Source organism: Mobula birostris, chromosome 1 (genome assembly GCF_030028105.1).
Source record: "Mobula birostris isolate sMobBir1 chromosome 1, sMobBir1.hap1, whole genome shotgun sequence".
NCBI lineage: Eukaryota > Metazoa > Chordata > Chondrichthyes > Myliobatiformes > Myliobatidae > Mobula > Mobula birostris.
The window spans coordinates 40182731-40196133 of NC_092370.1; the positions used below are offsets into that span (position 1 = coordinate 40182731).

General features: G+C 40.0%; 1 protein-coding gene across 1 annotated transcript in view; it reads left to right on the forward strand.

Annotated features, from left to right (window-relative positions):
• The first annotated feature begins 6790 nt into the window (after positions 1-6790).
• Positions 6791-13403, forward strand: part of cyp7b1 (cytochrome P450, family 7, subfamily B, polypeptide 1) — a 195030-nt gene continuing 188417 nt past the window's right edge. Inside the window, exon 1 of the mRNA XM_072254449.1 lies at positions 6791-6961. Within this exon, the coding sequence (XP_072110550.1) occupies positions 6885-6961 (77 nt within the window). The 5' untranslated portion in view covers positions 6791-6884. The remainder of the gene's footprint in view (positions 6962-13403) is intronic.

Sequence of the window (13403 nt, forward strand, 5' to 3'; positions counted from 1 at the left end):
GAATATTTGAGTCTGTTCGTCTGTTTAAAATATTCCTCCTATAATGCTCAAACTAGCTCTTGATGGTAGTTCCTGCCTGTTCACGGCATGCTGGATAACGTATCAAATCAAACATTAATATTGTAGTAACACACACAAAGTACTGGAGGAACTCAGCAGGTCAGGCATCATCCATGGGAATGAATAAACAGTCGACATTTCAGGCAAAGACCCTTCTTCAGGACTGGAAAGGAAGGTGGAAGATGCCAGAATAAAAAAATGGGGAGAGGGAAGGAGGATAGCTGGAAGGTGATAGGTGAAGCCAGGTGGGTGGGAAAGATAAAGGGCTGGAGAGGAAGGAATTAACACTGTCATGTTGACTCATGTAAAGGTCAAGGTGTACTTTGATTAGAAGCATGCAAAAGTAAGCAAAGGAGGGGATCATGTAATCTCAAAGGTGTGTGCCATGGCGTGATGGGAGGATGAATATGTAATTGTAAGAACATGCGTTTGAATTCATATCAAGGTTTTGTAACTGGATATGAAAAGATTCAAGATAGTTCAATGTCATTTCCAGTACACGAGTATACAGAAGGATGAAACCATTGTTACTCTGGATTCAATGCAGCACAAAAAAAAGAACAAGAAGATAAAGACCATCATCTTCTTTATTATGTGCCCTGTCATATGACATAGGCAATCAGCGTCCTATAATCAGATGCTAAACGCATTTCATTGGCTTTGTATCTGTACTTCGCACAACGACAATAAAGTTGAATCTAAATCTAAAATCTAAAATAACCATGATTGTTCTTAGCAAATTTTTCTACCAAAGTGGCTTGCCATTGCCTTCTTCAGGGCAGTGGATTTGCAGGACAGGTGACCTGAGTCATTATTAATACCCTTCAGAGATTGTCTGCCTGGCAGCAGTGGTCGCATAACTAGGCAGTATACCTTTCCCAAGGCTAGCAGAGGGAAGGAGCACCTTCCATCTTATGTGGTAGAGATGTATCTCCACCTCACTATGCAGAAGATAAAACCACAAAAAACAACAATAAATATAAATACTTAAGATAGCTTGAATACATATATTGTTTATACATATATTGCGATACTGGGCACAGGAGTGTATGTACACAAGGTGACTTTGACAGGAAATGTTAAAGGGTTAGTGTGGGGAGGTGTTGATCAGCCTTACCGCTTCGGGAAAGCAACTGTTTTTGAGTCTGGTGGTCCAGGTGTGGGTGTAATGTAGCCTCCTCCCTTTTGGGAGTGGGACAGACAGTTCTCGAGTAGAGTGGGTGGGTTATTTCATGATGTTACTGGCCTTATTCCAACACCTTTCTGTGTATATGCCCTTGATGGCGGGTAGGCTGGTGCCGGTGAAACGTTGGACAGTTTTGACTACAAGCACGTGCTATTCTTATAGCGCTCAGGCATCTGAAACTGGGCACTGGTGCCGTGGCACACAGGCAATCAATTGTTGACCGGCACAGTAGAAGTGGCTTTTGACTGACAAGTAAACTAATCCCCCACATAACAAGTCTTCACTGAGATTGGATCTGATGAACATTGTGATTGTTGATCACTCTGGGCATGAAACTGTATGTTTTATCTTAAGTCTCATTTCTTGAAGCAATAATGTTTTTTCCTTTTTCTCTTTCTATACTTCATTTGGCTAATTCATCTGTGCCTGCTCTTCCCACTGTCTCAATATTCCTTTTACATTCACAGTCCTTAAACTTCATTATTTAATCAGACTATACTGGTTCCAAAGGAATGGAAGTTGATAAATAAATGTGTATCATCATGGAAGAAGACAAAAATAAAACCTCTTGGAAATTGCAGAGGACAAGTGATTTCAATTTATATTTGAACAGTGCCCTAGTTCTAGATTATCGAACAAGAAGAAGTGTATTTTCCATCAGCCCCTTTTCTTGTTTCAGTGAAGTCCTCTTCCAAACTCCAGGGGATACAAACATAATCTATTCAACATTTCTCACCAGACAACCCCACCCACCAACTCTCAGAATTTTTGTCATTTTACATTCTTACTTAGTAAAGGAAACCAATACTTTACACCATACTTAAGATGTGGTGACACTAATGCACAATATACTGTAACTGAATTTTCACAACGAGTTTTGCATTTTCATTTCATCAAAAAATGAAACCTGTCTGTTAGCTATTCTAATTACATCCAATAGCTGCATAGAAATGTTCTGCAGATCATGCTCAGCAGTCCTTGAGCTTATTACCTTCTGACAACTTTACATTTGATTTATTACTATCTTTCACTTCTATGTTTAGCCAAGAGCTTTTTCTTAAAGGGATGTGTATTAGTTGCAAATTATTAAATCTTTAAATGTTGGCTATTGCTTGTTCACTGTCATACCTTTTAATGTAGTTTGTTCTTTTTTGCCATTGTCAACTTGTGCCTTGAATGCTCATAGTTTGCTTTCTTCAGATTTGAGACACTAGTTGCAGATTGAATGAAATCATCTTTAGAGTCAATCTAGTCCATGAGGAAACCATTTAAACTGGCTGTCCATACCCCTACCATCTATGTAGCTATCCAAACTTCCCTTAAACTGAAGTTGAGCTTGTTTGCACCATTTGTGCTGGCAACTCATTTCACACTCACATGACTGTCTGAGTGAAGACATTTCCCCTCAAGTTCCCCTTAAACTTTTCACCTTTCACCTTTAACCCATGGCCTCTGATTGTAGTCCCACCCAACCTCAGTGAAAAAAGACTGCTTGCATTTATTCTATGTATGCTCCTCATAATTTTGCACACCTCTATGAAATCTCCTCTCAATCCTCTATGTTCTAAGGAATACATTCCTAACCTATTTAATCTTTCCTTATAACTCAGATTCTCCAGACCCACATCCTTGTAAATTTTCTCTGGGCTCTTTCAACCTTATTTATATCTTTCCCGTAGGTATGTGACCAGAACTGCACACAGTACTCCAAATTAGACCTCACCAACATCTTGTACAACTTCAACATGTAAATTTTAATTTTCATATATTCAAGTATTTTTCATTATTCTACGAAAACTGCTTAACTACCAGAAAATTAGCATTTTCTCATTGCAGAATACTGGATCAAAGTTCAAAGTAAATTTATTATCAAAGTACATGTATGTCACCATATACAACCCTGAGATTTGTGTTCTGTGCTGGTCGAAATTGTGGAGGAGATTTTGTTGCCAATTCTAACTGACTGAAGTCTGCAAGTGTGGAAATCAAGGATCTAACTGCACAAAGAGTTATTAAGGCCAAGATCTTGAAGCTTATTGAATAGTTTTGAGTGGATGATAGTATTGTATACTGAGTTGTAGTTTATAACGAGCATCCTGATGTATGATTCTTTGCTGTCCAGATGTTTCACAGTTAAGTGAAGAGCTAACGTAACCTGCTATCTTGCCGGTTTCATACAAACTGATCCAGGAAACCATCTATTGTATATTCCACAATTTCATTCTCCACACCACTACTGCTAATTTACCTATTCTTTAAGTACTCATGATTGCCTTTTATTAATGCACCTCTCATTTCTTGATTGTAAAAAACCATACTATTTCTAGGGGCATGTGGACAATGCACATCAATGTCTTTTTGCCCTTTGCTATTTCTGGGCTTGGTTTTTTTCCAAACCAAGCTGCTTGTTTTTGCTGCCTTTTACTGCATAGTTTATTATCAGGGCTGATCCTCATTTTCCACATTACTTGACTCTTCTGAAGTTAAGCATCTGGAACATTTAATTCCCAACCTTGGTGACTTTGCAGATATCTCTCTCCGAATGACTTTTAGGTCATTCTCATTTTTCTTCTATCTAAAAGATTGTCAGAATTGACATTCTCAGCTTTCATTATAGTTGTTTGTGTAGTCTGTTCCTTCTTTACACACTGGTTATCAATACCTATTTTGCTGTCCTGCAATAATGCCTCATCATTTCTCTTTCGTTTTCTAAATTTTTACTTAAATTAACCCTCTGTTCTATTATTTAATGTTTTATAAGATTAACAGGACAATGGTCCATCTTATGCCAATGAAAACTTTCTCAATGTACCAGTTTCCTCTTTCACAGTGCTCTTCCTAATATCCCATGCGCGCCTCCCCTATAGTCACACCTTTTCCCTAACAAATTTTATCATATTTAGTCTCAAATATGTGACTACCTTTTTGAACTGTGTCGAGGTAACATCTTCCTTGATCCATCAGTGTCCAGATCTTGGGACTGGAGGTCATCAGTTCTGAGCTCAGGCTGCTTGAATGCTGCTCAAGATGGTATAGATCACAGTGGCCTACATGTGCAGCAGCTCAGAGGTAACACATTCTGCCATGCCGGTCTTAATCCAATTTGTTTAAAATTTATTTGATTTACTTCAGTCTTAAAATACATACCATTGACTCAGCAAAATTTGCAATCCATATAGTAACCAATGGGCACCTCACGCTGTGTAAGAAGGACAAATTTTTGTCTTTTTGAGATAACTGAAATGCCTGAGTATGGGACACAATGAAAATGTGCCATGAACTATGTGTGTAGAGGGTGACATGCTCAGTATGGAACATTCAGTTTAAGTTAGTGCTCAGAAAATTGGATGCTCACAGTTGTCTATGGATTCTTCTATGTTCTATGTACTAAGCTAGAAGATTCTTTCCGCCTTCACAATAGAAAGAAAATTCATCTGTTCTCCCTTATTCATTTCAGGGATTTTGTAAATTCACTTAGTATTTTAAATATGCTACACTTAAAACCTGTTTCAGTAATGATTGAGATCATATTATTGATTTTCTTTTGTTACATTCATTTAGCTTTCATTTTGCTGTAACCATTGTAATTTAGCATTTATCTTTGGATTTTTTTCCAGTAGCATCTAATTTTAACAATGCAAACATAATTTGGAAAAAAGGAATCTTACTGAATTTACACCAAAAAAAAGCTGGGGGAATCCAACAGGTCAGGCAGCATCTATGTAAGTGAATAAACAGTTGACGTTTTGGGCCGAGACCCTTCTTCAGGATTCAATTGGAAAGGGGAAGACACCAGAATAAAAAGATGTGAGGAAGGGGAAGGGAATAGCTAGAAGGTGATAGGTGAAGCCAGGTGGGTGGGAAAGGTAAAGGACTAGAGAAGAAGGACTCTGATAGGAGAGGGGAGTGGACCCAGGGGAAAATAATAGAAGAGAGAAGAGGTAAAAGGCTAGAATGGAAAAGAGGAGAAGGGAAGGGGAAAATATTTATTTATTTACAGGAAGGAGAAATCATGGCACCTGGTTGGAGGCTACTCAGACAGAATATAAGTTGGTCCTCCACCCTGAGCGCAGCCTCACCTTGACACAAGAGGAGGCCATGGACCAACATGTTGGAATGGGAATGGGTATCGGAATATGTTTGACTATCAGGAAGTTCCGCTTTTAGTGGATGGAGTAGAGGAGTTGGACAAAGTGGTTCTCCCAATTAATGATGAGTCTCACCAACTTGGAGGAGGCTGCACCGGGAGCACCTGACACAATAGATGACCCCGGCAGATTTGTAGGTGAAATGTTGCCTCACATGGAAGGACTATTTGGGGCCCTGAATGGAGGTGAGGGAGGAGGTGAATGGGCAAGTGTAACGCTTGGGCTGCTGCAGGGATAGGTGCCAGGAGGGAGATTAATGGCGAGGGACAAATGGACAAGCAAAGCAGGGTGGGAGTGATCCCTGTGAAAAGTGGAGAAGGGGAGATAAAGATGTGTTTCATAGTAGGATCCCTTTGGAGACCCTTTGGCAGAATTTGCAGAGGATGATGTGTTGGATGTAGAGGCTCATGGGGTAGTAGGTAGGGAAGAGAAGACCTCTCTCACTGTTAAGGTGTTGACAGGATGGGTGAGCGCAGATTTCAGAAAATGGAGGAGCTGCGGTTGAGGACAGCACCAATCATGGAGGAAGGGAAATGCCATTCTTTTAAAAAGGAAGATATCATTATGTCCTGGAAAGAAAGGCCATATCCTAGGAAGTGAATGAAGTGAGAATAGGGAATAGCAATTTTACAGGCAACAGGATGGGAAAAGGTATAATCTCACTGAATTGTTCAAAGCAACATTAGCCGAAACCTACCCTTGTGTTCAGCAGTACACTTTTACAAGTTGATATGCAGGATAAAAATATTTCTTAATAAATTGCTGTTAACTGTGCAGCATGCAAATTTCCTGTGTCAGTGACTTCCCTAAGGAAATTACAAATAGTGCAGAACTTCCACGTTCCAGTGAGCATCACCACAGACAAAATGGAAGAATCTTTAAGGCAAATTATTATTAATGAGAATCAGTGTCATCAGTTTCTCTAGTGCAGTCCTTCAGGATCCCTCACTGTTTCTTTTGGCATTCCTCACTCCTCCATGCTGCCTTTCAGAATTATTCCCAAATCTGTATCAGTTCCTCCATAAACTCAAGTCATTGATTAGACACTCGTTCCCTTCTCCTCTCTACTGGTCATTCAAGATTCCCCTCTTTTCTGTACTGGTCCTTTTTTTGGATTCCCATGTCAATGTACCTCAGTATACCCATTGTGCAGCAGCTTCTCCATACCACAATGTCCCAGTCCTTCGAGATGGCTCATTCCTCTGTACCAGTCCTTCAGAACATCTCAGTCTCTACCAGTCTTTGTATCTGTAATTGCATCTGATTTCCATCGATATCGATATCGCATTTAGTTGGGCTCAATCACAAAATGTGCTGTCTTGCTTTGTCCGCCCTATCACAATCGTGATTCCTCCCTGGAGTTTCCCGGTGGAGTAGCTCGTTACACCAGGGAGCATGCGTGTACTCTGGGAGGTGGTGAACCTTCCTGAAATCGTAGCAGTGTGTTTGACGAAGGAGTTGGTACTGGTTGAGGCTGTGTTGGTGACGGGATGGCGCTGGTGTTCGGCGTTCTCTTCGCAGTTGCCCTTCTACTCCTGGTGAAATTCCTGAGTGGAAGGAGGTGCAGGTAAGAGCGCGGGAGCAAAGGGTTTGCGAGGGGTAGATAGTGGCGAACGAGCCGTCTTTAACGCCGGACTCGAATGAACACCAGGTTAAGTGAGTCGAACTTCACTGTCATCTGTCTGCAAGTACATTCCGCTTTCGTTTTATCGTAAACTAAAATCGCACAATGACAGGTCGAGCACATGGTTTACAACTCTCAGAAAAGTTAGCAAGGCTTCTTTCTCCCCGGCAGAGATAGTGTGTGGGGATCGTCGCCTTATTATAGTGATAACTCGTTCGCTTTGCCCAGTGACAACGTGCTGCTTCTGGCTGCGAAACGGTAAACTCGCGCTCTGTGCTCTACCCAGCATCAAATACTTGTTGATATTTTAATAGAAACCAAACCGAACTCCGGAAGTGTAGAGCACAGGGAGCGAGAGAACTCGACTACTGATAGCTGGGGACATGATCAATTATGAAGGCCTGTGACACTCACTGCACTGTTCGCACACTCCACTCAGTGTGGCGTTGCTCTTTCCTTTAACTGTTTCAGGCTATGAAAAGTGAACTGTGATTGGCACCTAGTGCTGAAATTGCAGCCGGTCTCATGCGCTTCTGTGATGGAGAGAGAAAACTTAGGTTTGCTTTGGAGACTTGGTTCTGAATTCAGTTTTACGGCGGTTGGGAACATGAATTCGTGTACAATAGCTGTGACCAGATGCGTTTGGAGCCGGAAAAAAAATGCAGCTTATGACTGAACGCTCCACGTGGAACTTTTTCCCCACTTTTCATTGTGTTGGACGACCTCACCAGAAAGCTGGAGCATTACTTTGGGGGAATTATAAACATTGCTCTACTGACTACATATTTAAAGTTTTCGTTGGCTGCAAACGATGAAAGAGATTGTATAAATCCTGTTGCTTTGTTTCTGCTTGATAAGCGGGATACCAATACAATCAAAATTCTTGTTTTAAGTATATATAAATATCTATACTGCCTGTTGAGTATTGTTAAGGAAATTGTTAGCATTTTGATATTTGGAATTTGCAACGTGGTTAGTGGTGTAGAAAACACGCTGGGTGTTCTGAATAATTCAATATTCAGAATATTGGTCTACTGGTTTTTATCGTTTTTCTGTTTTTACAATATGTTGACTTCTTTGCCATGTTAATGAAGTAACAATTGTTGAAATTGTAAACCTGCACAGTAGTGAGCTTGGGGTGAGAACTTGTTGCTGCTTTCAGGAAACAGCGTAAGTAGATATGATGTATAGAAAGCATTCAGCATACTTTGGGGCCCAAAGCTGGGACATCATGTTGCAGCTGCACAAAGTATTGTGGAGTATTATGTGATTTCTGGTCATCTTACTACAGGAAAGGTGTATTGGTATTAGAATGTGTGCTGTAAAGACTATTTCCTTGAATGGAGTTCTTTATGTGTACAGAGAGATTGGATAAACTTGATTTATTCTCACTGAAATGTCAGAGGCTGAAGAATGGCCTTGGAGATTTATAAATCAGAGGGACATACAGGGGGCAGGTAGATTTTTTTTCTTAATGTGGGGTAGTCTAAAATTAGAGGGCATAGTCTTAAACTGAGAGGGGAGAAATTTAAAGGTGGGGTAAGATTTTCACACACAAGGTGGTGTTTATAGGGAACCAGCTCCCAAAGGTAATGAAGGCTGCAGATACATTTACAGTATTTAAAAAGTACGGGTATTTGGATAGATTAAGAGTAGAGGCATATGGGCCTAAGGCAGGCAAATGGGATTAACATAGTTGCAGTTGGCATGGTTCGGAGAGGCTGCAATGATGTGTTAATGTGCCATACAACTCTGTGTCTAGAATAATATTTTCCATTTGCCCCAAATCAGAAAGGTGAGTTTCCAGTAGATAATGAACTTTGTGAAAGAAGGTGTGTATCATTTTCCAGGGAGATTAAGGAAGAAAACTGAATTAACAGTGATTTGTCACTGAAATAAAGGCAGGCAATCATTTTTAAGTTTTAAACTTCTAGGATGTGGGTCATCTTTTGCTGTATTATTTAAAAAGAAGAAGTGGAATAAAGTTTGGAGGGAATAAATTATGTCCTTGAAAACTAAATTATTTGGTTAGGGATCTTAATGCTGGGAAATGTCAAAATGAAAGTGATATATTTCTCTTCAAGGATGATGTGTTTTGCTAATTTTTTTTGAAAATACTGTATGTGAATTCCAGATGGATTGTTTTAGCTGGTGACTTAATTTTATTTGTTTATTGATGTGTACTGAAGATATTTCCTCTTGTTTAATTTTTGGCAATGATTCTAATATCAGAGTAATGTTTATGTAAACTGCTTTGTTTTTATTAGCAAATTGTAAATTTGGAACCAGTATTAATACAGAGCTATGAGCAAAGATGCTTTGAGTTTCTCTAGAGATTTGTGAATTTTCATTCTGTGCTCCAATTTATTCACAATCTGAAATGAAAAATATCTAATGCTAATGTGACAGCTGAAATGTTAAGAGCATCTTATACTTTGCATTAAATAATATCTCATATTAGGCAAACATCTCAAAGTGTTTGACCCATATTGACTTGGAGGCTGACTGTTGCTTTAATATTGATTTTCGGTCCTGTTGCCTGACAACCTTTATTCTACTCGAATAAAGGATCAGATGCAATTTTTGGAATAGTTTTAGAAGATTAAATGCTGCAGACTGGTTGGGAAAGTGGATAGGGCCCGGATGTGCAGTGATTTATCAACTTATCATCAATATGCCCAGTCACACCCAGGCATCCCGGAATCATGAATCACTTTAAAGAAATGCAGATTTAAGTTTTGAAAGAAAAAAATCAATTTCTGTAGGATATTTGTGGGTGAAAGAAAAGTGAAGGGTTATCTGAGAGGGAAGGGTTAGGTTGATTTTGGGGTAGGTTAAAAGGTCAGCAAAACATCTTGGTCTGAAATGCCTGTACTGTCCTATGTATATCTTAATAGATTAATGGCAAACTGTGCTTGATGTGCATGTGATAAATAAATAAATGAATCTAAGTATGTGTGAATCTAAAAAGGAAATTAATTTGATCATCACATTCAACTAAATTGGAGATGGAGATCATACCTTCAATAAAAACTAGCTGTGACCTGGGAATTAAAATGGTCCCATATTCACAATTAGTTTGAGATATTTCTTACATTTAGATTTTTTTCCAAGATCAGCTCATCACTGATATTATAGACATTTGTTGCCACTCCTTATGCCTTCTGAACCTGCTGTTGTCCAACTTTGAATATAGTGGTAATGTACAACTGGGTGGCTTGCTAGGCCACTTCAGAAGGAATTTAAGAGTTGAGCACATATCAGCTATTCTCAATTTTATTTAACTAAGGACCTTACATGGAGAGCTGAATATGCGTTCTCCAACTTGTCAGCCCTGTTGCTAGGATACACTTCCTAGGTTGTGTTTTTAAACTCCTAACTTCTCTAAAATTATGCATGTGAAATAGTTGTTTGAGGCCTTGCAGGAAAAGTTCTGCACCATTATTTATCAGGCAAGAACTAAAATTTGCCTAACTATGGGAATGAAGTATGAATTATTGGTGAACAATGACTTTTGCTATTTCTGATCAAAAACTTAATTTGATTCTAACTCTGGATGTGAAGTAGCATTTGAGTTATTGTGAATTCTTTGCTGATTTCAATATCCTTAACAAAAGTGATACTGGCTAAGTAGGAAGAGTGTAGTTAAATATTGTAGAGATAACAAGACAAAAGATTGCTTGGAGGGAGAGAGAGGGATTAAAAGAAGCAAGTGGGGGCAGCTGGCATATTCTGCATGCTGCAGACTTGAGGAGACTCTGGATTGGACATAATTAGACACCTGGCAAGGATCAATTTAAAAAAATGAGAGGGCCAGTGTTGGAGTGCCTGTGCCTGTGTCCTCAAAAACAGGTATACTGCTTTGGATGCTGTTGGTGGGGTGGGGGTGGAAGTACCTAACAGAGGAAAGTCACAGTGGTCAGGTCTCTGGCACTGAGTGTGGATCTGTGGCTCAGCAGGAAAGGCTAGAGCGAAGGCAAATCTGACTGTTAAGGGATTCATTGGTTAGGAAAGCAGAAAGGAGGTTCTGTGGATGAGAATGAGATTTGTGGATGGTTTGTTACCTCCCGGGTGCTGGGGTCAGGGACATCTTAGATCCAGTGGACAGCATTCTCAAGTAGGAGGGTGAGCAACTAGAGGTTGCGGTCCATGTCGATACCAGTGACTTGGATAGGAAGGGTGATGAGGTCCTGCAAGGTGAGTTCAGGGAATTAGGTACTAAGTTAAAAGACAGGAACTCCAGGCTTGTGGTCGCAGGATTGCTACCCATGCCATGTGCTAGTGAGGCCAGAAATAGGAAGAGCATACCGTTTAACATGTGGCTAAGGATAACTGGGCTCTCTTCCAGGGAATGTGGGACCTGCACAGAAGGGAAGGTTTACACCAGAACTGAGGCAGTCAAATACTCCAGTGGGAATGTTTGCTAGTGGGGGTTTAAAGTAGAGTTGCAGGAGGATAGGATGCAGTGTGCCAGAACAGATGCTGGAGTGATTGTCGAGAAGGTTGCTGTTAAGACCTCAGACAAAGTCAGGAATCAAAAGATCAAGCGTGGTGGGACTAATGTTCTCACCTGCATATATTTCAATACAAGTATTGTTGGAAAGGCCAATGAATTTGGGGCATGGATCAGCACTTGGAATTATGACTCTGTGGCCATTAGTGAGACTTGGTTGCAGGCGGTGCAGGACTGGCAGCTCAAAGTTCTGTGCTTCCCATAGATGTGATAGAGGGTGGAAGGGATTAAAGGGGGAGGGATGGTTTTGCTAGTCAGGGGAAAAAGTCATGGTAGTGCTCAGTCAGGACAGACTGGGGAGCTTCACTAGTGAGTATTTATATGTAGAACTGAGGAATAAGGAGGGTATGACCCCATTAATGGGTTTATAGCATAGTCCACCCAACAGTCTGCGGGATTTAGAGGAGCGAATTTGTAGGGAATGCAGACTGTTGCAAGAAACATTAGGTTGTGATAGTAGGTGATTTTAACTTTCCATATATTGATTGGGACTACTATGCTGTAAAAGGGCTGGATTGGAAAGATTTGTTAAATGTGTTTAGGAACTTTTCCTTTATCAGTACATGGAAGTCCCAACTACAGAGAGTGCAATACTAGATCTCCTGTTTGGGAATTAGGGCAGCTGGCAGAAGTTTGTGTAGGGATACACTTTGATCATACTGCCATTAATTACAAGGTAATTGTGGAGAAGGATTGGTCTGGTTCTCAGGATGAGATTCCTATTGGAGAAGGGTCAATTTTGATGGTATCAAAAAGGATCTGGCAAGTGTGGATCAAACAGGTTGTTTTCTGGCAAAGGTAAGTTGGAGGCCTTCAAAAGTGAAATTTTGAGAGTACGGAGATTATATGATCCTATCAGAATAAAAGGAAAGGATAACAGATTAAGGAAACCTTGGTATTGGTTTTTGAAAGAATAAAAGGAAATGGTAACATGTTTAGAGAATCTTGATTTTTGGGAGATACTGAGGCCTAGGTTCAGTAAAAGGGAGTGCATAGCAGATACAGGTAGATATGAATAAATTAGGTACTTGATGAGCATACGAAATGCAAGAGAACACTTAAAGAAATCAGGAGGACTAAGAGAAGGCATGATGTTGCCCTAACAGACAAGGTGAAGGAGAATCCTAAAGGATTCTATAGATATATTAAGAGTAAAAGGATTGCAAGGGATGAAACTGGTCCTTTGGAAGATCAGAATGGTAATCTATGTGTGGTGCAAAAGAGATGAGGAGATCTTAAATGGATATTTTGCATCTGCATTTACTTGGGAGACGGACACAGAGTGTTTGGAAGTGAGGCAAAGCAGCAGTGAGATCTTGGGCCTTATACAGATTACAGAGGAAGAAGTGTTTGCTGTCTTGAGACAAATTAGGGCGGGTAAATCCCCAGGGACTGACAATGTGTTCCCTTGGACCCTGCAGGAAACTGGAGCAGAAATTGCAAGGGCTATAGCAGAGATATTTAAAACATCTTTAACCACGGGTGACGTGCCAGAGGATTGGATAGCTAGTGTTGTCCAGCTGCTTAAAAAAGGCTCTTAAGAATATGCCAGGAAATTATAAGGTGATGAGCTTGACATCAGTAGTGGCAAAGTTATTGGAAGTAATTCTAAGGGATTAGATATATACTGTAAGTATTTTAATAGACAGGACTTACTAGGGATAGTCAAGATGGCTTTGTGTATGGTAAGTTGTGTCTAACCAATCTTATAGAATTTCGTGAAGAAGTTACTAGGAAAGTTGATCAGAAGTCCAAAGTAAAATTTATTATCAGAGTACATACATGCCACCGCATACAACCCTGAGATTCTTTTTCCTGCAGGCGTGCTTAGCAAATCTATAGAACAGGATCAATGAACAGCGAACTGTGCAA